Raw genomic sequence first — 25511 nt, forward strand, 5'->3', positions numbered from 1 at the left:
TTATATGATACAGTCTGACAACCTAAGTATAATGTACTAGCTGACACAACTTTGACCGCTATGACGTATACAATGGCTACCTTGCCCGTAATACCCCTGCCGCTTACAAATCGTGGCCTTCCCCGTAAAATCGGTGTGGCGGACTGTGTTTACATTATTCGGGATCCTGCCTCTAAGGTAAAGATTTATCCATTTTAATCTTCTGCCTCCATTATTTGGAAGATAAATACTAATAATTTTACGATCGTTTAATATTCAATTTGTGCTCTCGCTCATCTCATGAATTGAATGGCGCTCTCCTAATTTGTGAATTGTGCACGGCATTTAGGCACTGTCCTAGCCGCCTCGTAGCAGCTCTGTCAAAAACGTGTACATAGGCTGGTATCGCAGTCAATTTCAAGATTCAGATCGGAGTGTGTAGATTTTTGTTTTTTCTTATTATCTGTGAAACTCTGTAGGTACAGCAGATTCACGTGAGTGTTGATGTTTCAAGCACTAATTTTCCTTCAAGTCCCTGCGGGCCCCCTGTGCCAACTTGCATACTTAACCTCTTTACTTTCATTGCATACGGACATTACATATTATCTTCCTTTAACTACTTATTCGTTGAGATTTGGGTGGAATTCTGCCTTCTCCTCAGCAATTTGATCAATCCTGCAACAACGTTTCAAATTTCATTGCTGCACTCTTTCCTTCAACCCCATTTTTTGTATGATGTACGAAGAGTCACGTGTGAATGGGGAATGACAGCATCACACGTTTCTCCTGCATCTTGAGTGCATGTCTTACCTTAACTTGCCTTTATTAACCATGATGTCTGCTTGGGTTTCAGGTGTTAAGCCCCTTCTTCAACCATGGGGGCCTACAAATATATTCAAGAACTTTACAGGAAAAAGCAGAGTGATGTTATGCGGTACTTACTACGTGTCCGCGTTTGGCAGTACAGGCAATTATCACGAGTTCACAGAGCACCCAGACCAACTCGACCTGACAAAGCACGAAATCTAGGATACAGAGCCAAGCAAGGTGAACAATCATATCGACTTTACCACTTTGTATTGTGCAATCGGCCTCTTTCTATTTCTTTCGTTTCTGTTCTAACGCAGGATAATTGTCTATTCTTACACCAGAACTACAAGGCATCCTGCGCGGATGTATTAGATTTCTCAGGGTGGGCTTAATCTAGTTGGGCTGGTGAAGATTCATGAGTTATGTGTGTAGTTTCAGTTGAATTGAGTTGGAATCCTTGCTCAATGCCTTTACACAATCATAAATTGAAGATTCCAGGAAACATTGCTCTCAAGGAAGTTTGCCTACAGAAACTGAGAGTCTAAATAACCATTTTGAATGATTCTGCCCTCATGAACCCAAATATTACATTCCGAAAAGTGTTTTCAAGCTATTTAGCAGTTGGTTACTGACTGTCAAACATATTAGACTTTTTTTTTTGGATGACGAATCTCCAAATTAATATATATACAACCGTACAATTTTCAAGATGTGCAGAAATGACAAGTTCAGTAGTTGATTTTAATCAAGCAATCAATCTAATCTAGTCTCAATCCAGGTGACGAGTAGGATTGTCAGGAGCGTCAGCTTGACATGCTGTAACACACAGCAAACTGTCACTTCAACAAAGAAAGTAAAATATCTGACTAGTTGTTCAGAAAATAAAAATTTCAGCGTCTGGTGTCGACAACAATTTTTGTCCTGACATATTCAATTTTTTCACGCATAAATACACAATTCAGGAGCTCCATTTGCTTTTATAGCTCTAATTCTGTTTTCTCTTTTCTGTTTCTCTGTAGGATTTTTAATATACCGCACGAAAGTACGACGAGGTAACCGTAGGAAGCCTGTACCAAAGGGGTGCACGTATGGAAAACCTAAAAATCATGGTGTCAACCAATTGAAACCTACTCGCAACCTTCAGGCTCTTGCAGAGGTAAACTTTAATCCTCATTCTATTGTTTTTTGTGGCACTTTAAGTTACAGCCTGTACGTACAATTTAGGTGAGAATGGATGTCAGATACTTCTCATCCTGTTCTCGGGTCCTGGCTACAAGAAAGGAGCTCAAGGGACTCTTAACTAACACTGTTTGTCATGATGATCTATTCTATTATGAAAGCAATGATTATATTTCATGCACCTGTAGCTGAATCAAACATGAGAGTCCACTTTAAGCTACTCAATCTCAAGATTATCGAATTGAAATTTTAGAAATTCTCTGAAAGTCACCATGATTGTTGTGATGATCTATTTTATTATGACAGCAATGATCTTATTTCATGCACCTGTAGCTGAAACAATCATCAAGCGCTGCTTAATGTTGTTCAATGTGTCGATGAAATGTACATTTCATTGCTGAAGAATCTTTAATTGTCAACTTAGAAATTGAACTAAAGTATGTCACTTTAACTACTCTTGGTCAGACGTTTCTACTCCAAAATTGCGTGTATCTTTAATCACGCTTTTGCAAGTTCTAAAAGGAAAGAACAAAACTTACACCTCTTGCAAAGTTTAATTCTCATGGAAGGATCGCTTAATAACGTATTGAGTAATACGATCGCTTGTATTAACATAAAGGGGAAAGCAAATCAATTCACAACCTTTCAGTACGTAGTTTGATTGATCGTTCTTAAATAAATAACCTGTCATGTTCAGCCGTGCCCTTTACTTACATCTGCTGTTCCGAAGTTTCAATGATGATATTATCCACCAACGATGATTTGAAATGATTTTTCAAAACATGCACCTCCAACTGAGCTTCTTAGTTAATCACGATTTTTACAAATTGCCAGCAATAATATTCAATCGATATTCAAAGATCATAATGAGCAGCATAAATGATCCAAAAGAAAGGTAACTTCTATCTGCCATGAGTGTCGATGATGATATTATCCACCAACGATGATTTGAAATGATTTTTCAAAACATGCACCTCCAACTGAGCCCATTCAATTCATCATGATCTTTAATCGTTGCCTGTAAAGACTTTTCAATCGATTTTTAAAGGCATACTTTCGTCCAGCATAAATGCTCTAAAAGATAGGTAACTTCTATCTGCCATGAGTGTCAATGATGATATTATCCACCAACGATGATTTGAAATGATTTTTCAAAACATGCACCTCCAACTGAGCTTCTTAGTTAATCACGATTTTTACAAATTGCCAGCAATAATATTCAATCGATAGTCAAAGATCATAATGAGCAGCATAAATGATCCAAAAGATAAGTGACTTCTATCTGCCATGAGTGTCAATGATGATATTATCCACCAACGATGATTTGAAATGATTTTTCAAAACATGCACCTCCAACTGAGCCCATTCAATTCATCATGATCTTTAATAGTTGCCTGTAAAGACTTTTCAATCGATTTTTAAAGGCATACTTTCGTCCAGCATAAATGCTCTATAAGATAAGTAATTTCTATCTGCCATGAGTGTCAATGATGATATTATCCACCAACGATGATTTGAAATGATTTTTCAAAACATGCACCTCCAACTGAGCCCATTCAATTCCACATGATCTTAGAAAATTGCCTGCAAGACTCTTTAGAATTGGACTACATTTTGCATTAAGGAATCACAATATTTGGCTCATAGTTTGAAGTATCCAATGCATGTGGAAAGTAATGGTACGTACTTTGTTTCTAAACTGAGCCAGAAATTGTCGCTCCTAATTGCACGATGCAGTCATGCATGCATTGACAGAGGATTAGTTTTGACCAGTGTAAATGCTCAAAAAACAAAGTTATTTCTCTCAGCCATGCGTTTCAATGATGATATTATCCACCAACGATGATTTAAAATGATTTTTCAAAACATGTACCTCCAAATGAGCTCTTTAATCCATCATGATCTTTACAAAATACCAGCAAGTTTAAATGGATATTAAAGGAATAGTTTGGTCAAGTACAAATGGCTGTCGAATAACAAATTATTTCTGTTATGAGTGTCAATGATGATATTATCCACCAACGATGATTTGAAATGATTTTTCAAAACATGCACCTCCAACTGAGCCCAATTTATTCATCCCGATCTGTAATAGTTGCCAGCAAGACTCTTAACCCGCTCTCTCTGCCAACTGAGACCCTAACGCCCCTCCTAAATCTGTTTTAATCAAGTGGTTCCCCTCTCATCTTCCATGCCTACTGAAACACTCAAGCGAAAAAGTCTAAAACCAAGAATAGGATCTAAATTTTGTTCACAAAAACTGAAGCCTTAGTTTGCAGAAACGTAAGCCGGATTTTAACCCTGATGTCGAGTGGATTCTGGAAATGTCGTGATGATTTTCATTTTAAGAACTTCCATGGCCATCTGAATTCTATTCTGATGCCTCACATCATATCTGAACTTTGTGCCCACTTATAAAATAAACAAAAAAAATTTGAAACCGCTTTTGTTGTCATATATAGCAATTCCAATATCGTATTTTAAGTGAACAGAGAAACCTATTGAAATGCAGTATGTCCTGTGCTCTAGATCAACTGATCAACAATTCAATGGAGCCTTCTTGTATTTCCTAAGTCAAAAATTTGTGAAGATGTAGGCTTCCAAAGACTACGTTTTCCACAGTCCTTTGCAAGATTTTGAGGAGGTGCAATTGTTGATGTCAAATTTGTACTCCATTCGAGAATGTTCCAATAAAATGTAATGAATCTTCCCCTCCACTAGAATTGTAAATAAGATTAAAGCAAAGAAGCTGTAGATTTTAATGCTTTATGCTCTCTGGTTTCTCTACATTTAAGGTTATGATGATTCTTAGCATTTCAACTTCCATGGCCATCTGAATTAAATTCTGATGTCTGAAAGCCTCTGAACCTTAAGCTTCAAAGCTAATCATAATACCCATTTTGCAAGGAAAAGAAATGTAGAGTTGGCAGTTTCTAATCGTGAAGATCATTATTAAACTAAAAGAAATTAATAATACTGTTGTTCTTTTTTTAATAACATTTCAAAATCATTACTATAAAAGATGCTGGTTATGCTTTTAATTAGCCATTGTGAAGGTCCAAACATGTTACACCATGCTGTTGTTCGTAGATTTATTTTTTTTTTATTTTTTTTTTTTTTGAAATTGAATGAAGCCAGGTTATATTTTTTTCAAACCATGGCAGTTTTATAAATTTATCTTTATTCATTGAGACTCAAAGATTCATGTAGGATTTACGCACTGCTGGGTAATTGTTAATGTTTCTTTTTGTTTTTTAATCCTTTACCTCTTTAATCTTTGGAACAAGGCTTATGCATTTAAGGTCATAGCTTGCCGAAATCAAAGAGATCAATTTTTTTTGCAGTTGACGTTTTTGATGTAGTCCATGATGATTATATTCACCGAGTATATGACATTATGTCTGATTCCATCTTGTAATTCTGAGGCTACAGGGTAAAGAAAAAGGGAGTAACATCCCACCAAGGGCTTAATGAAATTTGAACCAATACTTTTTACAAAGGACTAGCATAATTAATCTTTTTAAGCTCGGAAAAGCGTAGTGCCTGAGGACAGTTATTAAGCAGCTCTCATTTGCCATTGGGTAAAGGCTCCATTTCCTCGGGTCTCTTTGTTAGGGTCAAGTTAAAATTTTCTTGTTAAGAAGTGCTTACTTAAGTATGCTTTGTGGTTTTTATACCAATTTTGAGCTGCAGCCAAGAAATGAATTCCATTTTGATGGGGCGTTGCTCTGTACACTTGCTTTGTACTTTTTCTAGAAACGAAGGTTAAAAGAAACTGATATCATAGTCTATGATGATTGTATTCACCGAGTATATGACATTATGTCTGATTCTATTCTCATAATCCTGAGACATTTTGTAAGAAATTGCTTTCATTGCACATAAAATTCGCTCTCCTTTTCCAGTTGGCACTTAATCAAATATTCTCAGAGTGTTAGACAAAAGAAAATCTTTTTTTGAACTTAAATAATTTGGTTGTGGATCTTATGTTTCAGGAACGTGTTGGACGTGTCTGTGGAGGTTTAAGGGTACTGAACTCATACTGGGTAGGACAAGATAATACCTACAAATACTACGAAGTCATTCTGATCGATCCTTTCCACAAGGTAAGTTTTCTCATTTCATTTTCAATATTGACGTGTTTTACGTAATTCATTCTGAAGGAATATTTTGCTCTACAGCATCCAGCTTACGTTTTCCTTTCTGTGAATTACATATCATGGTAACACATAGATATAAAGACACTTGTTAATCTACAATTGCTTGTAGTCTTGCTTGTTGTCAACTTGCTTCGTTACCTTCTCTTTTTTTTAGCAGATCAATGATTCCATAGATGAGACTTGAATTGAAAGGTTTTGCTGTATGTTCATCCTTAAAATTTAGTGAAAGTAACAATTCTTGTAGAAATAAGCTTTAATGCATGATGTAAGTTGCAGTGTTCAAAAGTCAGGAAATGAGAAAATTTTTGAATCAGTCAGGGTGGAGCAAAAATAGTTAGGGAATTTGATGATGAAGAAATTATGGAAACCCTGCAGCAAGAGCTCAGGAACCTCTTGACCGTGTGTATGATGAGTCAAGATTGGTTGCTTGTAAACATTGGTTCAAAAAATGGGAAGGCTGCCTCACGGCAGTATGATAATTGGTTACCTTTTGCAACTTTTTAATTTCCTTTCTTCATTTTTATAACAGGCTATTCGTCGTGATCCTAAAGTCAACTGGATCTGTAACCCAGTTCACAAGCACAGAGAATTGCGTGGATTAACATCAGCTGGACGTAGCTCCCGAGGTCTCGGAAGAGGACCAAAATTCGCACACACCATTGGTGGTTCTCGTCGCAAATGCTGGCGCAGGCAGAACACCCTCCAACTCCGAAGAAAGCGCTAATTTTTTTGTTTTTGTACATTGCCTCTTTATAATAAAAATGACAAACAACTTTTTAAATTCTTCATTAATTCCATCCCAGATTCGTCTCTTGTTTCTGATTCGTAAAGTGGAAATTGAATCGAATCTCTTTTCTCAAAATGACAGTTTTAATATCTATGGGAAAGTTTTAATCTATTATCTATAAAACTTTGATTAAAACTCTCTTTAATGCAAATGGAAAATGATACTTTTTTCTGCTCCATTAAGATAGGCTTAAAGGCCTGAACAGTTGACACACAATAAGTGTTCTGTGGACCATTACTAAGGTTTATAACTTACGCATTTTCATGATATTTCAATGGTGAAACTCCCAAACTATGTATCTTGTTTGTGATGTTTAAAAATCTCTGCTCTTGTTCAATTTCTTTAGAAGGAAACGAATCAACATCGTTCCTTGATGTTTTCTCAGAATTGATCTTGCATAGACAAGAAATGTCAAGGAAGTTTTCACGACAACAGAACATCAAAATTAAGCCTTGAAGTAGGAACTAAAGAGCTCTAAAACGCATCCGCAGTTTTAATTTAATTTTTGTGAGAAGGAGTTCCTCAATTTTGCTATTTTCTGTTTTCGAAGTTTTCAAGAATTGGCATTGACATTAGATTGAAAATCGGCATTGTTTCTCTATTGAAATCTGTGATGTTGCAAACGGAGATACGTAATAAGATAAAACGTTTGGAAATTTCACCATCTATTTGCATGTCTGCTGTCCAAGTTTCATTTGGATTATAGTAGGCAATTCCAAAATTACCAAGATAAACGCTAGAATGAGAAATCAAAACTTTCCATGTCTTCTATTAATTTATATGCCCTGCTTGACGAAAAACCACGTATTCATTTGATTCAAACAATGTCAGGTAAATCATTTTGGCATATCAATTGCATTGTCATTCTAAACTAAATTTCAAAAACAGTGCCTAAGAGTAAGAGGGAAGGTCTATAGTACATACTTAGATTTTGCAGGTCCACAATTTTTATCATAAGTGCTAGATTTAGCGCTGGGCTCAAAAATGACATCGGTTTTTTCCCACCACCCTCCTAATTTCCAGGAATGGGATATTTTCCTCTTAAAGTGGGCCTTTATTTGCAGTAAATTTTGAAATTCTGAAAGACTAATGAATGATAGAGCAATACAGGAGTCATTTTCTGTTTCCCAAATAATGTGAAGTCACTGAAACAGTGTTTATCAAATTACCTAAAGGAGTTGATTCTGCTTCGTGTGGCGTGAGGGACACAGGAAAATGAACCGTAAAATGTAGGTCGAAGTTAGAGAACTATAAATTGTCTCTTGGAGCATAACATTCATGAAGTTTGCTGATACTGTCACACCTCTAGCACCGATTCATTTCAAACATGGAACATGACCAATGATGCAAATCATAAAATAAGGTAAAGCAAATTTTGCATTAAAAACTGGAAACAGTTCGGCCGCTAGTATCGCCGGTGAAATTGCCAAAATGCGTAGCTTGGCCTGGGATGTTGCAGACTTTCTGTTACACTTATAATTTTTAAATAAGAAACTTTCACGTGCTTACTATCTCGAGTACTTCCGTGATTTTTTCCTCTGTGTGAAGATTATTCCATAAAAATCTTGAACCACTATGTTAGTCTGGTCTTCTCCGAAATAATATAAAATAAGAATGAAGATCTTAATTGAAAACCGGGAACAAGGTACACAATCTCGCAGTTTCACCAACGATCTTATTTCACCGTGCTAATTAGCTTCAGTCTCCATCGTACCTGAGGGCCTTTTTTTGCTGACTCCATATCTCAATTATAAAGCTATGGTAGAGGATTAAATGAGAGCAGAGAACAATAATCATGCTGAATTTACTGGTCCCGACGGACCCGAAAACAACAAACGAAAGATCGATGTGGAACAGTCATTAGCGCATTGTTGTAAGTAAGCACTGATGTTACCAATACGAGGAATGGTACGGTAAGGATATTGCGCTCGCTCTCGACATGTCCGTATTTTCAAATCTGGCGCCAGAAATTTGAATTATGGTTTGTTCCCCAGAGAGGAACGACTCTGCACAAACGCGGAATTCTCCAGGAATTTTTGGAAACTCGTTCCCCCGGGACTTCTCTCCTCTCTCCTCCTGTCCCCTCCTGAGCCCTATGCCCCCCCGCCCCTCCCCTCCCATTGTCCGCCCGCGAGCCGCACCTGTTGTTTTTGTTGGTTTTGTTATTAATTTTCATTTATCGCGCTAATTGTAAGTTAGCACTACAATGCAGAAGATTGTTCTTTACATTCTACATTTTCGCATGTTTTTGTGTAAAAACCGAATGATTTGAATGATATAGTTCCTGATTTCATCCTGCTCCGTTCGGTCAACATTGCGACACTATCCCGGCGTTTATTTCTTCTTTGCTATCCCGGTCCCTGTGCACGGAGCACGTGAGCACGTGAGCTTTTAATGAGAATTTCTGGAATCTAAGCAGCTTCCTTTTGGGTTCGTAGAACTGAACTTAACTATTTTCTAGACCTTTTACTTCGTATTACGCTGAATTTATCGTTGACCATGAAGAATCATTGATCATGGTGCGCTTGCCTCCTGAAAATAATCAAAATTACTATCGAGTGTTTGATTAGTATGTACTTATACTTCTCAAGTTTGAATGAACAATCTTCAGTAGAATTCTCAGTCTCTTGTCAGTTTGTAGGTACTTAATGCATGCCCAGATCTGACATCTGTCCTTTCCAAGGCAACTAGAGTTTTCCTGCTCCCATATCAGCTCTATCGGAATAAATCAAGCTTCGAAGGGTCATGGGGGCCTCCTCCAGGAAATTTTCAATAAAATGATGCCTTAGACGGATATTTTGTCAAATCTTTACGATCACATGTTTTCATCGCAACTTCTATCATGGTAGCTACGTTGATGAATACTCTAAGCCCTGGTCCTATTCCTGTGCAGTAAATTTGGCGGTTGTTGCACTGAGGTGTAAGCAAAGAGGATCAGTATGCTGGGGTGTCCCAATGGGTCAGGAAACGAACATAAACTGAAGCTTTATTACCATGATAAGCAAACAAGATCAATGTTCATATGCTTAGGATGATTGATGACCACGACTCGTGAGAGATTCAAATAGTTTGATCCATTTTCAGATTAAGACACAAGCACCTGTTCATTTTCGTGATGGAACTGAGAAAACATATGAATTAGATGACAAATCTTATATCTCATTCTTTAATTCTGTCATTTAAGGTCTTAACTGTCAAGAAGTAGGAACATTTCATACGCATTATAAAGGACCCCGCACACCTCTTATGGGAAGCTGCACCACGACCGATTGCCTTCTGACTTATGTTTTTCGATTCTCCTCAAGATGCTGATCAAAAGTTATGATTGCGCCAACTTTCTACGATGCACCGTTTTCGCAAAAAACCTAAGAGAAGATTCTATTATTCGCGACTATGAATAAAAAGAACAAAGCATTGAGACAGGCCGATGTAAATAGGAAAAACGTAGCGCCTGTCCGTCTTCTTATCTGTACCTGCCGACTCAGAGGCTATCTCTCTCCCGCACTCGCCCGGTAGACGTTCAGACTTTCCTGTTCTTATGCTCCTCAAGAATCTGATTTGGATGGTCGAGCAAAACGGCGAGCGGAATCCGAGATAAGACTGCCGGTCAGTGCGGGAGTTCCCCTGATTTGTTCACTCGAGTACTGAAATGAGGAATCTTTCTGGCTTTTTATCGCCGAATAATTGAATCTTCTCTTAGGTTTTTGCGAAAACGGTGCATCGTAGAAAGTTGGCGCAATTATAACTTTTGATCAGCACCTTGAGGAGAATCAAAAAACATAAGTCAGAAGGCAATCGGTCGTGGTGCAGCTTCCCATAAGAGGTGTGCGGGGTCCTTTTAGGAACAGATGAGTGTTCTTCTAACACTGCTGAAGTATAAACATATTTGCAGTGTATTTTGTAGACTTTATTACATTCTGTTCCTTCAATTCTTTTTATTTTTTTCTTCAGGTTAAAATGGCTGAAAAGACGGACTGGCGTTTCAAAAAGCAGAGTTTGACTGAAAGGCTGCGTCATATTTTTGAATCTAAAATGTATTCGAATGTAAATTTCATCGTTGGCAAAGATTTGAATACCAAACTTGCTGCCAACAAGTTAATATTAGCAGCAGGAAGTGAGTTGTTTCACAGAATGTTTGTCGATAACATGGGAATACTAACTGTCATTGAAGTACCTGACGTGGAGGCTCCAGTCTTTGAAGCATTCATCCGGTATGTTATTCAATTTTTTAACATCTGTAGAACACGAATTAGTTTCATTGCAGAAATTTTGCATTTATTTTCAGAATAATGTTTCTATATTTCTTCACCATTTATATAATATTCAAGTTTCTAAAAGTTCCCTGAACAATAACAAAATATTTATTTGCCCTCACAAAAACTATTTCAAATCCTTTGCAAGTCTGTTTTATTTTTAACTGACCCACGTAGGGTAAGTAGATAATCTTGTACAAAATGTTTGTTTTTGGGATAAAATTTGACTCTGAATACGGATAAAATTTCTTATGGACTTTTCCTGTCAGCAGATCTGCAGAATACCATAGCCTAGCTCCCATTCTTGAGTCACTGACAGTCTGTTGTAAGGATGATTTCATGACAACAGGAATTTTGGTGTTGCCAGTTGAGTTTTTAATGTTTTCATAGACTTAGAAAAATTTAATTGAAGCAGGATACATCTGTTGTTGAAAATCATTTAAAGTTGTGACTGTGCATAGATCAATCTAATCATGAAATACAAGAAATCAGCATTGCTAAAACCTCTAGACTGTAAAAGTTCCTGTCGGCCAAGTAACCATCAACACACATTTTCTCTTTTGAATACGCATGTAACTGCCCTCTCTTTTTACGGTCTAAATTTCTCACAATGTTTTGCATGAATCTTATGCAGGTTAATGAATAAGACAATTTCTACTGGTAAGTTTGTTGTTTTTCGATTGAGTACGTTGTACCCCTGTTCTTGAAAATACCTAAAAATGAAACTGGCATCATATACTATTCCTGTTATCATGAAAACATCTGTCAGCTCATTCATACTGTTCTTTTTCCTGAAAAATCCCCAAAGATCACTTTACAACATACCTATGTATTTACTAAAATAAATCAACAATTTTTTGTTTCAGGTTTCTGTACACCGATGAGGCTGTTTTAAAGCAGGAAATAGCTTTCCCCTTATTGTACCTATCAAAAAAATATGGTGTTCCAGGTTTGACTAACCGTTGTCTTGGATTCCTCAAAAATAGTTTAAATCCAAGTAATGTCTTCACTCTGTTATTGCAAGTAAGATTTATTTTCATCAATCTCTTCCTTTCTTGATTTTTTGAAATTCCAATCCATCAGAACCATCATTTTATATTCACCTCTTTCACCCAACAGTGGACAAATTTTGACATTAATAACTTCAAATAGTTCCTACATTTTCACTGCACTGTTCTGCAAAGAATAAAAATCCCAAGAAGTCAGTAATGCATGATGTACCAAATCCGTCCAACAATATTGGTTTCTCTAATCCATTGAGATATTGGGTATTAAATCTCATTTTGTATCCGTAGTGAATAAATTAATCAAAACAATGTTTTGTACCTTTTTTTTATTGCTCAAGGCTTTTGGACTTTTTAGTAGTCATCAGAGCATTTATACATATATATATATATATATACTGAACATCATAATAACAAAATGTACCACAAACTTTTCAACAAATTTAGAGCATTAAATGCAACCATCATCAAGCAGAACATAATAGAAAAAAGGTACGGATTTCCATCACTTTAGGCTCATTCTAATCACCGTGGATTCAATACGGCAATGTTCAATACTAAGAAATCAATTAAATCTCATCTTATGTTCATAATTTGAATTGTAGTTTGTAGTTGTAGCAGTTATTTACACCATCAAAAGTTAGGTACAAACGATAGTTTCTTTAACTAATTTTCATTATGTTGAAGAAAGAACAATTCCAGAAATGTTCCCAAGATTGGATCAATTTTCCTTTGCAAAAATTTACACAATACTGTTGAAAGAACTGGAACAGAGAAAGACAGATCCTGGTAGTGTATAGTTTTGTCCATCTTTGGATTCTTCGAAAGTTGAAAGGTTTTTAGCCTCCTGTAGGTTACAGCAACAAGGATTGTGTTAATAACTCATGCATTTATTAGGTAGCCAAGTAATATTTGGATCGAATATGCCCCTAATGTTCATAAATTATCACAGAATGTGTTTGCTAGCTGTATTACTATGCAACTTAGTAGAATTTTTGTTGTTCTTATTGTTTTTATTTATATTCATACATTTATTTGTTTTTTATATCACAGGCAGTCAAAGTAGGTTGTGATGAGGTTCAAGAGGATTGCTTCAAAATTATAGATGACTATACTCTAGAATCGATTTCATCCGAAGACTTTCTCAAGGTTGATGATAAAACCTTATTGAAAATACTGTGCCGAGATTCATTGAAAATCCGAGAGATTGATCTGTTTCAAGCAATCGTCAAGTAAGGTTTATACTTCACTGTACGTCTCTTTGTGTCAGGTCTTATTCAAAATATGATAAAAATCTTATCACTGAACTTGAATTAGCCCACAACAAAAGTGAGCTAGAAATATGGTGGTGCCCATCGGCTAGAACATAATCTCATTACCTTTTCTAGGAGCCCTCATTCAACTCATTTGGTTGAGAATCCGTTGATTCATAGCAATTTTTAGGAGAGAAGTTTGGAATCCTCCTCTGAAACTCCTTTGCCTTTTAAAGGTAAGAGAGAAGTAAAATGAAAAAGCCTTTCTCAGGCTTTGGGAGGAGTGAGAAAGTATGAATACAGCAGCCTGATTGTTGAAATTTATGTCGGCACGACAAGAATCGAAAATCGATATATTACACAGCGCAGATAGGGCTATGTCTTGTCTTATCGTGCCGACATAGCCAGTTAAAGTTTCAACAATCCGGCTGCTGGGTCTGAGTCATGGGTCATTTTGTACTTGAGTGAATTAGATCAAAAAATGGAATTTATTTTTTTCAGAAGTTCAAGTAATGGGGAAATTGAGAGAAATCATGCAGTATTACTCTACCAAAATAATTAACCCTAAAGGACCCTACGCATCTCTTATGGGATTGGGTGCCCTCACGGTCTTCCAATTTTTTTTATTGCCTTGCACTTGTCTATTTGTCCTCATCAGAAATCATATCTGACTGCGTGCAATATCTTGCATGTCTATCTACAAACCACCGTTTTCACAAATCTGCAGTTGGAGTTTTGATCGTTTGTTTAGGGATTGAAGCCAGTCCAGCGATAATAAGTAAAGGAGATTCCTTGTCTTCTCCGCATTCAAGAATGGGTCAGGTGAAAATAGAGTACGATGCTCAGGCATGCGGGCAATCTCTGCTTTGATCTGGATGGAAATGTACAATTATACGAGAGGAGGAGGGAGATAGAGAGAGGAAGGAGCAATACATAAGAGGACAGACATTGACTGGGTTTTTCCATGAAGTTTTCTTTTTTTGAAAGTTTTCAATATCCTGAAGTTATTTCATGGGTTTTACCAGCCCATTCTCGAGCGCTGAGAGGAAGAAGGATCTCTTTGACTGAGTATCTCTGTACTGGTTTCATTCACTGAGCAAATCATCAAATCTTCCACTCAGTGATGCAGAAAGTTTTTGGCCCTACCCATTTTAAAAATCCCTTTTTCCTCAGAAATTTCAAAGTGCGATGACCTTTTTACAAACCTGTGCTGTAGTAAGTCTCTAAGGTATTCACTTTTGAAATTGATGGGAAATTTTTTGGAAAACTGTTGAGCAAAATGTGGAAAGCTGGGAAGCAAGTGCGTGAAACCAAGGGAGCCAAGAAGATTCTGCACCCGTGCTCCGAGGATTAATATCTACTTTTTTACTTACTTTTAAGCCTTATCCTGAATGCTCAAGTTTTTTTTTGTTTTTTTCTCTTTTAGATGGTCTAGATCTGAATGCACCCGCAGGAATATATTTTCAACAGTTGAGAACCAACGCCTAGTTCTCAAGGAACCTCTTAGTCTCATTAGATTCCCCACAATGACACTTGAAGAGTTTTCATCGAAAGTTGCCGCAAGTGAACTTCTCGCAGAAAAGGAAGTTATCAGTTTGTTCTTATACTTCAACGGCGTCAATAATTCCTCAAACAATTTTGTCTGCAAACATCGAGCTTTTGGACCACGTCTTGCACCTACTGCTCCAAAATCTGTCGCTTCTTCTATGGATGTAGAAAAGGAACCAGGGGAAATCCCTGATTCAGAATTAGAAGATGGTCCCAGTGGAAAAATTACGGGCCAACAGGAGGATTTCGTCGTCGAAAGATTTCGAAAAGTCAAGAACAAGTGGGTTTATCTTGATTATGATCGAGATTACGATGAGATCGGGTAAGTTACTCTCCATTTCAGACTTTTTCTTCAAAAGATTTTTATCAAACGCAAAACAGAACAAAGGATCAAGGGCCCCTAACTTCTAAAATATTTTTTCACCTTGCATTTTTGAAGCATCGAAAACTTTGAAATTTCCTGAAATTTAAATGAGGTTGAATAAATTTCACAAAATTTGCAAGTTGTCAGTATTTTTCAGGACTAATAATATTAAACCTCCGAAAATATTTCAGATGATCTTTTTGCTGATACAGCTGTATGCTATACTGATGAGGTACCAAGGGAAGGAGGGAGGGAGGGGGGCCATAAGTGGAAAGTATACAGGAATTAAGTCTCAACCTAACTTCTAAACCAATAGCATCCACAAGTCTAGATAATTTTGGGACCTGGTGTCCCCTTTTTCAGCTAATTTTTTATTGTATGTTCATAATTAGTAGACATAATGGCTAAAAACCATCAAGTAGAGCACAACAGCAATTTGGTTTAAAAAAAAAGGAAAAGAAAAGAAAGAAATACAGACAGACAGAAAAGAGAGTCATACATGAAAGGAAGTCCTCATCATGAAGTTGAGTGTTGAGAGAAGTGAAGAATTTCATAATTAAGCTATCACTGCTTTTAGGCGTTTCTTGGCGTCCTGAATGCATCTCAAAAGTTTCAAATAATTTCACATAATTTCGTGAAATTTCCTAAGAATAAATTCCATAATATTTTACATCCCTTCCCGGTTTTATCACCTCTCAAAATAGATTCATCCTATCATTGAACATTACAAGTGCATGTGCTTTCAACACAGCGTGTTTTTTTTCTTTTGCTTCTCAATCTTGTTATTCCTGATTGAACAGCAAAAAGCAGTCAGCTCAGGCTTGCAGGTGCCAGATAAAGAATCAGTTCAATGATGCATTGAATACTTGATGCATCAAATCTATCTACTAGCAAAAACATACCTTTTTCTTACCAATTTCAATGATTGTCTTGGGCTTGGCGACCATTTTCAAGTTTTAAGAAAAGACAAAGTAGAAATGCGATTAAGCCCTCTAGAGTTTACTGACCCAATTTCACCATCTTGGCTTTCTGAATTTTGGAAATTGAACCTCAAATTTCGAACTTTTATGGTTAAATACCGTAGGTAGTCAAATTATATGTAAACGTTTTGAATCAGGACCATGAGAAAGCACTGTACCACTTTCACTATCTTGAATTTCTGAGTTTTAGTATGAGTTTAGTGAGAGTATTAATCAATAGTCATACGGACTAAGCCATTACAGCTTCTATATTAATACCTTTGGCCGTACACTTACAAAGGTTTTGGAAAGATCCATGTATATACTGCATCAATTTGAGTTAACATCTCAAAAATCTTAGCAATAAGAACGCATGTAATTGAATGTTGCGTTATTTCTCTGATTCATTTTATTTTTATCAACGCACATTTTTCTTTAATTTTAGATTTCATGTGGATCACGATGTCAAACTCAACGCTGTAAGTCTGTATGGGGCAAAAAACCCACATTTCGCTGAATATCGCTCCTCAATAGAAGTTGTTGATCGGAACACAAAGGAGTTGCTGGGAAAAGTAAAATATCTAAATTTGACGTCATCTGATGAAAAATACAAGGTGTCTTTCGAGCAACCAATAAGTTTGACTGCATTCAAGAAGTACTCAATCCGGGTAAAAATCGAGGTAAAATTTTTTTTTGGTCTATAGTAAAAAGGAACTTATCTCAACAAAATATAGCTTTATTCGTAGGCCCTTTTCAATGCTCCTAGGAAGGTTTTTTTATTGGGAATATTTCTTTCAAGAATAATGGGTCAGTTTTGTTGTACAAAAGTATTAGGTGATTGCTGTTTTCTCCCAGTATTAACTTTTGTGATAATGCCAACCAAGAGAAAATCCCACTTAAAAGTTCTAAAAAATCAAGGTTTGTGTAAAATCAATTTTAGATACAAGTTGTTGATCACATGATTAGATTCAAGGTGACGTCATGATTTTGCACCTTGCAGAGTACTCTTGCTGTAGTTGGAAAAATCTCCTAGAAAGCAAAGTTTCCCAGGCGCAACACTGATTATGTCTAATAAGCGATTGTAGACGCATTTCAAGTCTAATTGAAACCACCAGTACAGCACAGATTTCTGATTTTCTGTGTCATCAGTGTCACTTTGGCTCTGATAGTAGGGTCATTCCACGTCAATTCAACAAAAAAAATGGGAAAATGGCACCCACTGACTCAGATTTAGTTACAGCAGTTTAGTAGTACTTTGGATTAGTAACACTCTTGCAATGGTGGTAGCTTAAATCTAGACCCTTGAAAGTGAAAGTCCTCTGTACGGTCTGTTTTGTTGAAATCTGTAATTTTTTTTCTTTTTTCGTTTCTAGGGTCCACCATCTCTGTACGGATGTCAAGGGCATAAAAAGGTCAAAACAGAGTTGCCAAGTGGCAGAGTTGTGTCTGTCACATTCTCTACCATTGACGAGCGCCGAACGAATGTGGAAATGGGACAGGTACCAGCCCTGTATTTAACCCTCCATGAGTCTTAAGCTTCTTATAACTAGAGTATGTTCCTATTTTCATAATTTATAAATTTTGATTGTTGATCTCAGTATTTAATTTTTTCTCTGCTCTGCTAGAAAATTGCGAATGTGGCTTGAAGAAGAGAAAATTTAATAAGTTTTTTGAGCTTAAGTGGTTTTCCTTTACTGAAAATTATCAAATTTTAGTGACATGTTGAATTTTGATTGTTTGTAATATGTTATGACTTCCTCTCACAACTACATACCTATCTCAGTTTTTTGTTTATTTAATTTTACTATTTTCTTATTTTTGTAATGAGAGACCTCTTGTTTTTGGTAAAGACTTTATATTAATGTCATTTTATGTATTCTTTGACGTAATTTTTTAAGTTGTTCTCAAAATAAATATTTTTTCAAGTCAAAACTTGATTACTGATTTTGTTTGAATGCCCTTATAGTCCCTCCACCAGATATGAAAGCTCTTAGGTTTTCATGTTGTGCAGGTGTATTTGAATTCAGAAACTCCTTGAAATGTTTGTTTAGAATGCTGAGAACATCGATAGAACTTTTTTTTTTATCCTCAGAGGATCAGGATAAACCACTTAATTTTTTTTAACCTGACCCAATGTTGCAGTCCAGCCCGATTCATGTACTCCATTTAAATGCTTGGATCCCTCTTCTGAGGAGGTTTTTGAGCGCTTACATACAGTCATAACCTCAAGTAGAGCCACTTTAAACTATAAAGGTAACTGGATCTACCTTGTGTCTTATGTTCCACAGATGGAAAAAAGAACACATGTTGAAAATGTGTAACATCCTTGGATGAAATGCTGATGAAGAAAGTTAAACATATTAATAATTCTATGTTATTTAGTCTTGTAGGTAACTTTTTCATTTTGCTTTTGTCATAAGAGACTCAACCATTCAAGTAACCAGACTTTCCGCATGCAAATGCAAAAAAGTACCTGATATTCTCAAATAAATGAAGAAAACCCATACCCTCATGAAAAGTGTGGGTTGGTTTCTCTAAGAGAATAGCATTGTAAGGAAAAATGTGACCTGTCATAAATCAAGATGTGTGTCTTTATAATCATACTTTTTTTAAGTTCCTAACATTCTGTCCTAGCAAGGTTTAAGAAGAGGAAAAAGATCAAATGCATTGTAACAATCATTACAACAGTATAATTATTCAAAAATCTTCAAAGGAAACAAGTGTACCTACAATAAGAATAGTCAAGCTTTCAATCATCTTACATAGGCACCTAATGATCTGGTCTCACTCTCCTATTGGCGCATCACGACAGTTCTAACTTAAAATGGGCTTTGATGCAGAGGTTGAGCAATAGTAGCACAGGTATTCTTAAGAAACTAAGCTTTGAACTTTCTAGTTTAGGAAATTCAATTTCACTTCCCTTGATATAATTTCAAGCAGTAGAAGGTTTATCTATTCTACTCGTCAATTTTTCAGTACAGTATGATATTTCTAATACTAAGTTTCTTCAGGATCTGAAAAAAGGTAATAATCAAAAACTACAAAATGAGTAGGAATGATCATGATTCATGGTATGATCAAAAATACCCAATTTTCTTTGCCACAATTAATGATTTCTTTTATTTTTATTCCACTTTTGAGTCAAACCCTCTGATTTACTTGATATCTGGAGAGCACCGGAGGCCGTTCATAAAATAGGTGTATTGATGTACAATTTATGTCCCCACTTTTTCCGAAAAACGCCGAAAATCTTGTATCCATCCTTAATTTTTCCTTTGGAAAGCCATTCAACGTAATTTCTCAAACACTCAAAGGTTTTCATTCCTGTCAGCAAACAATTCTGTATTAAATTTAATGTGGAAGTTTGCTTGTAACTCTTCGGGAAAGTAAAACAAAAGCGGCAAATTTGGAAACACCGCAATGGATATAAATGTGGTTTTGCATTTTGACCATCGAATTGTACGTCAGGAGTCATTTTTGTTTGAAAATCCGCATTGTCGCCTGCTCCCGATTATTGCCTTCAAGACAATCGCTTATTCGAAAGGAGTTGTTGAGCATGGGTAGAACTATTTTTAAAAAAATTTACGTTTGAGCAGCGAATTAAACCGAAGCCCTGACTGATGCACGGTACCTACAGAGGCTTTCTTGAGAGACACCGCCTCACCAAGTGAATACTTGTTGGCAAAGAGTCGGAGCTCTGTTCTAGGTTTGCTTGCTGTCCTTGTTCAACCAGTTCGTTATCGTATTCAGATTCGTGGCCCGCCATTCTGTTCTCCGTCTGACTTCGTCGATACCATCTTGAATTGCAGCCACAGCTGCGTCGGACAGGTTGGCCGCGTATGTCTCTTGAAAATCCAGCAGCTGAAAAATACAAGAACAATTCCAGTGATCTAGCGTCGGAAGATGTACGAAGAGGTATCGGTACAGGTCACTGGTATGCTAGGAGCAACGGAGATGGATTTCTGGAGGGAATTTCTAGGAGAGATCGGATCATGAGAGTCGAAAATGTCATCGTATTCAACGTCATGACCAAACAGCTTGTCTGGTATGGTCATGTTAACGGAATGATGGAAGGAAGGTTGCCACGGAAGATGCTTGATTGGGCTCCTCTTGGGAGGGGACGCCCAGAGAAAGGGTGTTGACAAGAGTTTTTAGAAGAAAGGAGTCACCTCCCAACTCCCTGAAGGGCTTTTGAGAGGACAGGGGACTTATTGGCGGCTAGGGGCTGGGTGTAGTAGAGCGCCATCATAGAGCGCTTGACAAGCGGCTTTGTATGTATGGGTAGCGCAATTTTAATAAATGACATAACGTTTGCCCTCTTGCACTATTTAATTCGTGCATGTTCGAAGGCTCCGCTCAACTATTATGCGACAATCCGGTAACCATTTTTGCCTACCTCCGTTTTGAAGGAGGCTTTGTGCTCTTTGTCACTCTGCAAACAGCGATGATCCCAATGGGTTGTGATTATTCGCTCGTTTTTGCTGATTACGGGTCCCGCTAATTGAACTATTACGCTACACCACCACACACGCATGCCGCGCTAAGGAAAAACGCCGTATGAGCCTTCAGGCGTTGCCAAATGTCCCCTGGCAAATCACTAATTTTCAGGAAACGTTTTGAATGTTTGTCTACCAATTTCTCCGATAATTTTGCTTGTAATTAGATCTAAAATGTCTGAAAAGTTCAATGAAGCATATTCATAATTTTTCCCAAAAATAAACATTTTATCGAAGAAAATTTGGCAACTTTCGAATGTATATACGGCGTTCCTCCGAGGTATACAAATTCAATGAGTGACACATTGAAAAAATTGAAGGCGCTCCCGCTTTTTCAATGGATAGGTGTGGATGCAACTATTCGTGTTCTCAGGATGTCCGCATTGCATATACGAAAAATTGCAGGCGCTCTGACTTTCAAATGCACCATGTACGGTGGCGCGGCGCGGCAGTGTTTCTCAAGGGTTTTCTACGTTGCATTCATAAACGTGTTTATTATGAAATTTCTGAGTTCAAATGAGCCGTGTTGAATCTCGAAAGCGCTGCAAAATGCACCAATATGCAATATGCAATATGCACCAATATGCAATATGCAATATGCACCAATATGCAATATGCAATATGCACCATTTGGCAGCGCTGCCATAATGCGACACGGCTCTTTTGAATTCTAAGGATTTCATGGTGAACACGATCGATAATGTTCCTAACTTAGAAAACCCCTTCAGAACCAGTAGCCGATTGAGTCTGCCCACTCTGGGAAAAATCATGAGAAATTAAGGGGAATTGAAACCCGTTATAAAGAGCACGAGCCCTGTTGTACTTACATCACGTAAATGCAGTTCACTGTTTAAGCCTTTTGTTACTGAGGTGAGAATGGTCTCCTGCAGCGAGTTTCTCGTTCCGTTCCTGCAAAATCAATTCATAAATACAAAGGTATTAGAAAATCATCATTTCTGCCGGGTTCCACGAGGAAACAAATAACGCAAGCTCATTTTCCATGACCCTCAAAATTTTGTCTTTCAATTCAGCTTTACACCGTACTTTATGTTAATTTCTTTTCACCACGCGCATGGTTGATTAGATTTAAAGGGTCATAAAATATTGTACACATATTTTCATAAAGAGCCTTCCAAAATCTTGCCCCTTTTTCGGTATTCGATTCGACCATCGAACCAAGGTTTAAGTGGAAGCTCATAATAACAGAAAACTCAGGAAAAAATTTCAAGATGAGTAAAGGAACCGTTTTGGAGCTACGGAGGGGGGGGGGCAAAGGGGTCAAACTTCGGCCTTATTTTTCGTTATTTTCTTGTTAAATTGATGTGTCCACGGGGTTGCTATCGTTGTTTACACATGTTATACACACCGGTTCCTACGTATTTTTACACGCAAAATTGAGTTTTAATGTTGACGTGTCGATATATCGATCGGTTATATCGATTTTTTAAGATCCTTTACGGAAAATCGACGATTTTTTTAGATTGAAATTGTTCATTTTTGATTCATGGATGACTAAATGAACCTAATATGACTGGAGTACACCGACACCTACTTATATTTTTTCATGTAGAATCGATTTTTAACGTTAACAAGTCGATATATCAATCGCTTTTATCGAATTTTTGCGATTTTTTAGGATAATCAATGATATATTGGTATTGAAATTGGTTATTCTCCATTCGAGAACGACCAAATTTTGGGTTGGAACACATTTCCGGTCGGGTCGATTTCTAGTTGAGTCAAGTTTTCGATTGGGGCACATTTCCGGTCGAGTAGAAATTAAGATTTTCGATTACCGGTCAAGTGAAATTTCGGGTGGATAACGAATCCCGTTGATTGTGGTTTCCGGTCGGTCAGATTTCCGATCTAATCAATTTTTCAGTCGAGTCAAATTTTCGACAGGGACACGTTACCGGCTGGAAACAGTTTCCAGTTGGGTTAATTTCCGGTCACGTCATATATGGATGGATAACGGTTCTAGTGAATTGGAATTTTGGGATGGGTCGGATTTCAGGTTGGATCGAATTTCCAGTTCGATTTTTCAGGGTCAAGTTTTCGATAAACACGATTTTCCAGGAGGGGGAAAAAAACTGACTGCATTCCTCTTTATTGTCGATAGAAGGGTAATAATTCTTGAGGATAGCAAGAATAAGATGTTTTTCCAAACTCCATCAGCAGTTTCAATAAAATTTCTCGAACTGTTAGAAAATACGGCAGAAATGCCGAGATTCACGTTTTCGGCACCAAGAATCGACGCTTCATCGGGAGATACGCATTTTTGCAATTAGTATTTTAAACTTGAAAGTGGATTTGGATCATTTCACCACTGAAAAAAGGGTTTCACCCTTAAACTTCCTTATCAGATAAGATTTCGTTGGTCATCGATGCTTCATCCATTCATGATTTACGCTTTCCTAATGGACTAGTGGACTAATTACCTTTTCTTCAATTTCGATTATTAATAGTTAATCAAAGAAAGCTCATTATATCCGTGCAAAACTTTTCACAACCGCTTTTGAGAAAGTTGCGATCTTGTAAACGGCGACTCTTTCAGTTTCACTTCAGAATACGATGACCGAACCAAAGGACTTAAAATACGCAATCTGCTTCAGCCGCCTGCACTCTCATCTTCGAAATAGGGCGGAGAGATCAAACACAATCTTATCAACTTTTCAAAATAATATTCCTCCGCATTTGTCGATTATGCGGCTCGATTGAAAACACAAAATTATGAACTTATTACTCAACATCATTCTACATGGCCACTCACGATGGATACAGCAGAGCGCCTTCAAATCGATCCGTAAACTTAATGCAAAATTCTGATACCACTATTCGTGCGTCAAAGCAGTCATTTTGCATACCCCGCCATTTGAAGGCGTCTCATCGACTTCAGAGCCGGGGTACGAATTACATAAATGTACCGCCACCTTGCAAGTTGCAACTAAGAAGCCAAAGCCGGGAGCTGCCCCCCCTGGCAACCAAGAGGCCCTGGACCGGGGCTGCCCCCCCTGGCAACCAAGAGGCCCTGGACCGGGGCTGACCCCCCTAGTAACCAAGAGGCCCTGGACCGGGGCTGCCCCCCCTGGCAACCAAGAGGCCCTGGACCGGGGCTGCCCCCCCTGGCAACCACGAGCCCTGGACCGGGGCTGGCCCCCCTGGCAAACAAGAGGCCCTCGACCGGGGCTGCCCCCCCTGGCAACCAAGAGGCCCTGGACCGAGGCTGACCCCCTGGCAACCAAGAGGCCCTGGACCGGGGCTGCCCCCCTGGCAACCACGAGGCCCTGGACCGGGGCTGGCCCCCCTGGCAACCACGAGGCCGTGGATCGGGGTTGCCCCCTCCTGGCAACCACGAGGCCCTGGACCGGGGCTAGCCCCCCCTCCCCCCCCCGGCAACCACGAGGCCCTGGACCGGGGCTGGCCCCCCTGGCAACCAAGAGGCCCTGGACCAGGCTGCCCCCCCTGGCAACCACGAGCCCTGGACCGGGGCTGGCCCCCCTGGCAAACAAGAGGCCCTCGACCGGGGCTGCCCCCCCTGGCAACCAAGAGGCCCTGGACCGAGGCTGACCCCCTGGCAACCAAGAGGCCCTGGACCGGGGCTGGCCCCCCTGGCAACCAAGAGGCCCTGGCCTGGGGCTGCCCCCCTGGCAACCACGAGGCCCTCGACCGGGGTGCCCCCCCTGGCAACCACGAGGCCCTGGACCGGGGCTGGCCCCCCTGGCAACCAAGAGGCCCTGGACCAGGCTGCCCCCCCTGGCAACCACGAGCCCTGGACCGGGCTGGCCCCCCTGGCAAACAAGAGGCCCTCGACCGGGCTGCCCCCCTGGCAACCAAGAGGCCCTGGACCGAGGCTGACCCCTGGCAACCAAGAGGCCCTGGACCGGGGCTGGCCCCCCTGGCAACCAAGAGGCCCTGGCCTGGGGCTGCCCCCCTGGCAACCACGAGGCCCTCGACCGGGTGCCCCCCTGGCAACCACGAGGCCCTGGACCGGGGCTGGCCCCCCTGGCAACCACGAGGCCCTGGACCGGGGCTGGCCCCCCTGGCAACCAAGAGGCCCTGGACCGGCTGCCCCCCTGGCAACCAGAGCCCTGGCCGGGCTGCCCCCTGGCAACCACGAGGCCTCGACGGGTGCCCCCCTGGCAACCACGAGGCCCTGGACCGGGGCTGGCCCCCCTGGCAACCACGAGCCCTGGACGGGCTGGCCCCCTGGCAACCAGAGGCCCTGGACGGCTGCCCCCCTGGCAACCACGAGGCCCTGGACCGGGGCTGGCCCCCCTGGCAACCAAGAGGCCCTGGATCGGGGCTGCCCCCCCTGGCAACCACGAGGCCCTGGAACGGGGCTGGCCCCCCTGGCAACCAAGAGGCCCTGGCCTGGGGCTGCCCCCCTGGCAACCACGAGGCCCTCGACCGGGGTGCCCCCCCTGGCAACCACGAGGCCCTGGACCGGGGCTGGCCCCCCTGGCAACCACGAGGCCCTGGACCGGGGCTGGCCCCCCTGGCAACCAAGAGGCCCTGGACCGGGCTGCCCCCCTGGCAACCACGAGGCCCTGGACCGGGGCTGGCCCCCCTGGCAACCAAGAGGCCCTGGATCGGGGCTGCCCCCCCTGGCAACCACGAGGCCCTGGACCGCGGCAGGGGGGGCAGCCCTGGTCCAGGGCCTCTTGGTTGCCATTCTAACCTAACTCGAGGTTGATAATCGCGATTATATCGGTGGCAATC

The 25511-nt window shown here is 39.6% G+C and overlaps 3 protein-coding genes across 4 annotated transcripts in view; 2 read left to right on the forward strand and 1 right to left on the reverse strand.

Annotated features, from left to right (window-relative positions):
- The first annotated feature begins 29 nt into the window (after positions 1-29).
- RpL15 (ribosomal protein L15) lies at positions 30-6909 on the forward strand. The gene is made up of 5 exons (XM_019059488.2): positions 30-177; positions 833-1026; positions 1809-1945; positions 5964-6074; positions 6658-6909. Exons 2-5 carry the CDS (start codon positions 855-857, stop codon positions 6850-6852), a joined length of 615 nt encoding a protein of 204 aa, XP_018915033.1. The 5' UTR covers positions 30-177; positions 833-854; the 3' UTR covers positions 6853-6909.
- Positions 6910-9027: 2118 nt separating this feature from the next.
- On the forward strand, positions 9028-18228 carry LOC109042641 (BTB/POZ domain-containing protein 2). Its single transcript, XM_019059515.2, has 7 exons — positions 9028-9345; positions 10867-11126; positions 12035-12191; positions 13226-13404; positions 14852-15295; positions 16742-16976; positions 17670-18228. Exons 2-7 carry the CDS (start codon positions 10873-10875, stop codon positions 17829-17831), a joined length of 1431 nt encoding a protein of 476 aa, XP_018915060.2. The 5' UTR covers positions 9028-9345; positions 10867-10872; the 3' UTR covers positions 17832-18228.
- A 735-nt stretch (positions 18229-18963) lies between these two features.
- The window catches only part of LOC109042616 (aminopeptidase N), a 58140-nt gene continuing 51592 nt past the window's right edge, over positions 18964-25511 (reverse strand). For both annotated transcript variants that reach the window (XM_019059482.2, XM_072300163.1), the window contains exons 16-17: positions 21620-21701; positions 18964-20157 (exon numbers count right to left, since the gene is read on the reverse strand). In XM_019059482.2, coding sequence (XP_018915027.2) covers positions 19999-20157; positions 21620-21701 — 241 coding nt within the window. In that variant the 3' untranslated portion in view covers positions 18964-19998. The remainder of the gene's footprint in view (positions 20158-21619; positions 21702-25511) is intronic.

Source organism: Bemisia tabaci, chromosome 4 (genome assembly GCF_918797505.1).
Source record: "Bemisia tabaci chromosome 4, PGI_BMITA_v3".
NCBI lineage: Eukaryota > Metazoa > Arthropoda > Insecta > Hemiptera > Aleyrodidae > Bemisia > Bemisia tabaci.

Bases quoted from the DNA above. Each gene is read 5' to 3' on its own strand.
- RpL15 (XM_019059488.2), top strand. From the start codon at position 855: ATGGGGGCCTACAAATATATTCAAGAACTTTACAGGAAAAAGCAGAGT. The intron at 1,946-5,963 runs GTAAACTTTAAT...CTTATGTTTCAG, and splicing joins ACCTTCAGGCTCTTGCAGAG to GAACGTGTTGGACGTGTCTG. The intron at 6,075-6,657 runs GTAAGTTTTCTC...TTTTTATAACAG, and splicing joins TGATCGATCCTTTCCACAAG to GCTATTCGTCGTGATCCTAA.
- LOC109042641 (XM_019059515.2), top strand. From the start codon at position 10,873: ATGGCTGAAAAGACGGACTGGCGTTTCAAAAAGCAGAGTTTGACTGAA. The intron at 12,192-13,225 runs GTAAGATTTATT...TTTATATCACAG, and splicing joins TCTTCACTCTGTTATTGCAA to GCAGTCAAAGTAGGTTGTGA. The intron at 15,296-16,741 runs GTAAGTTACTCT...CTTTAATTTTAG, and splicing joins CGAGATTACGATGAGATCGG to ATTTCATGTGGATCACGATG.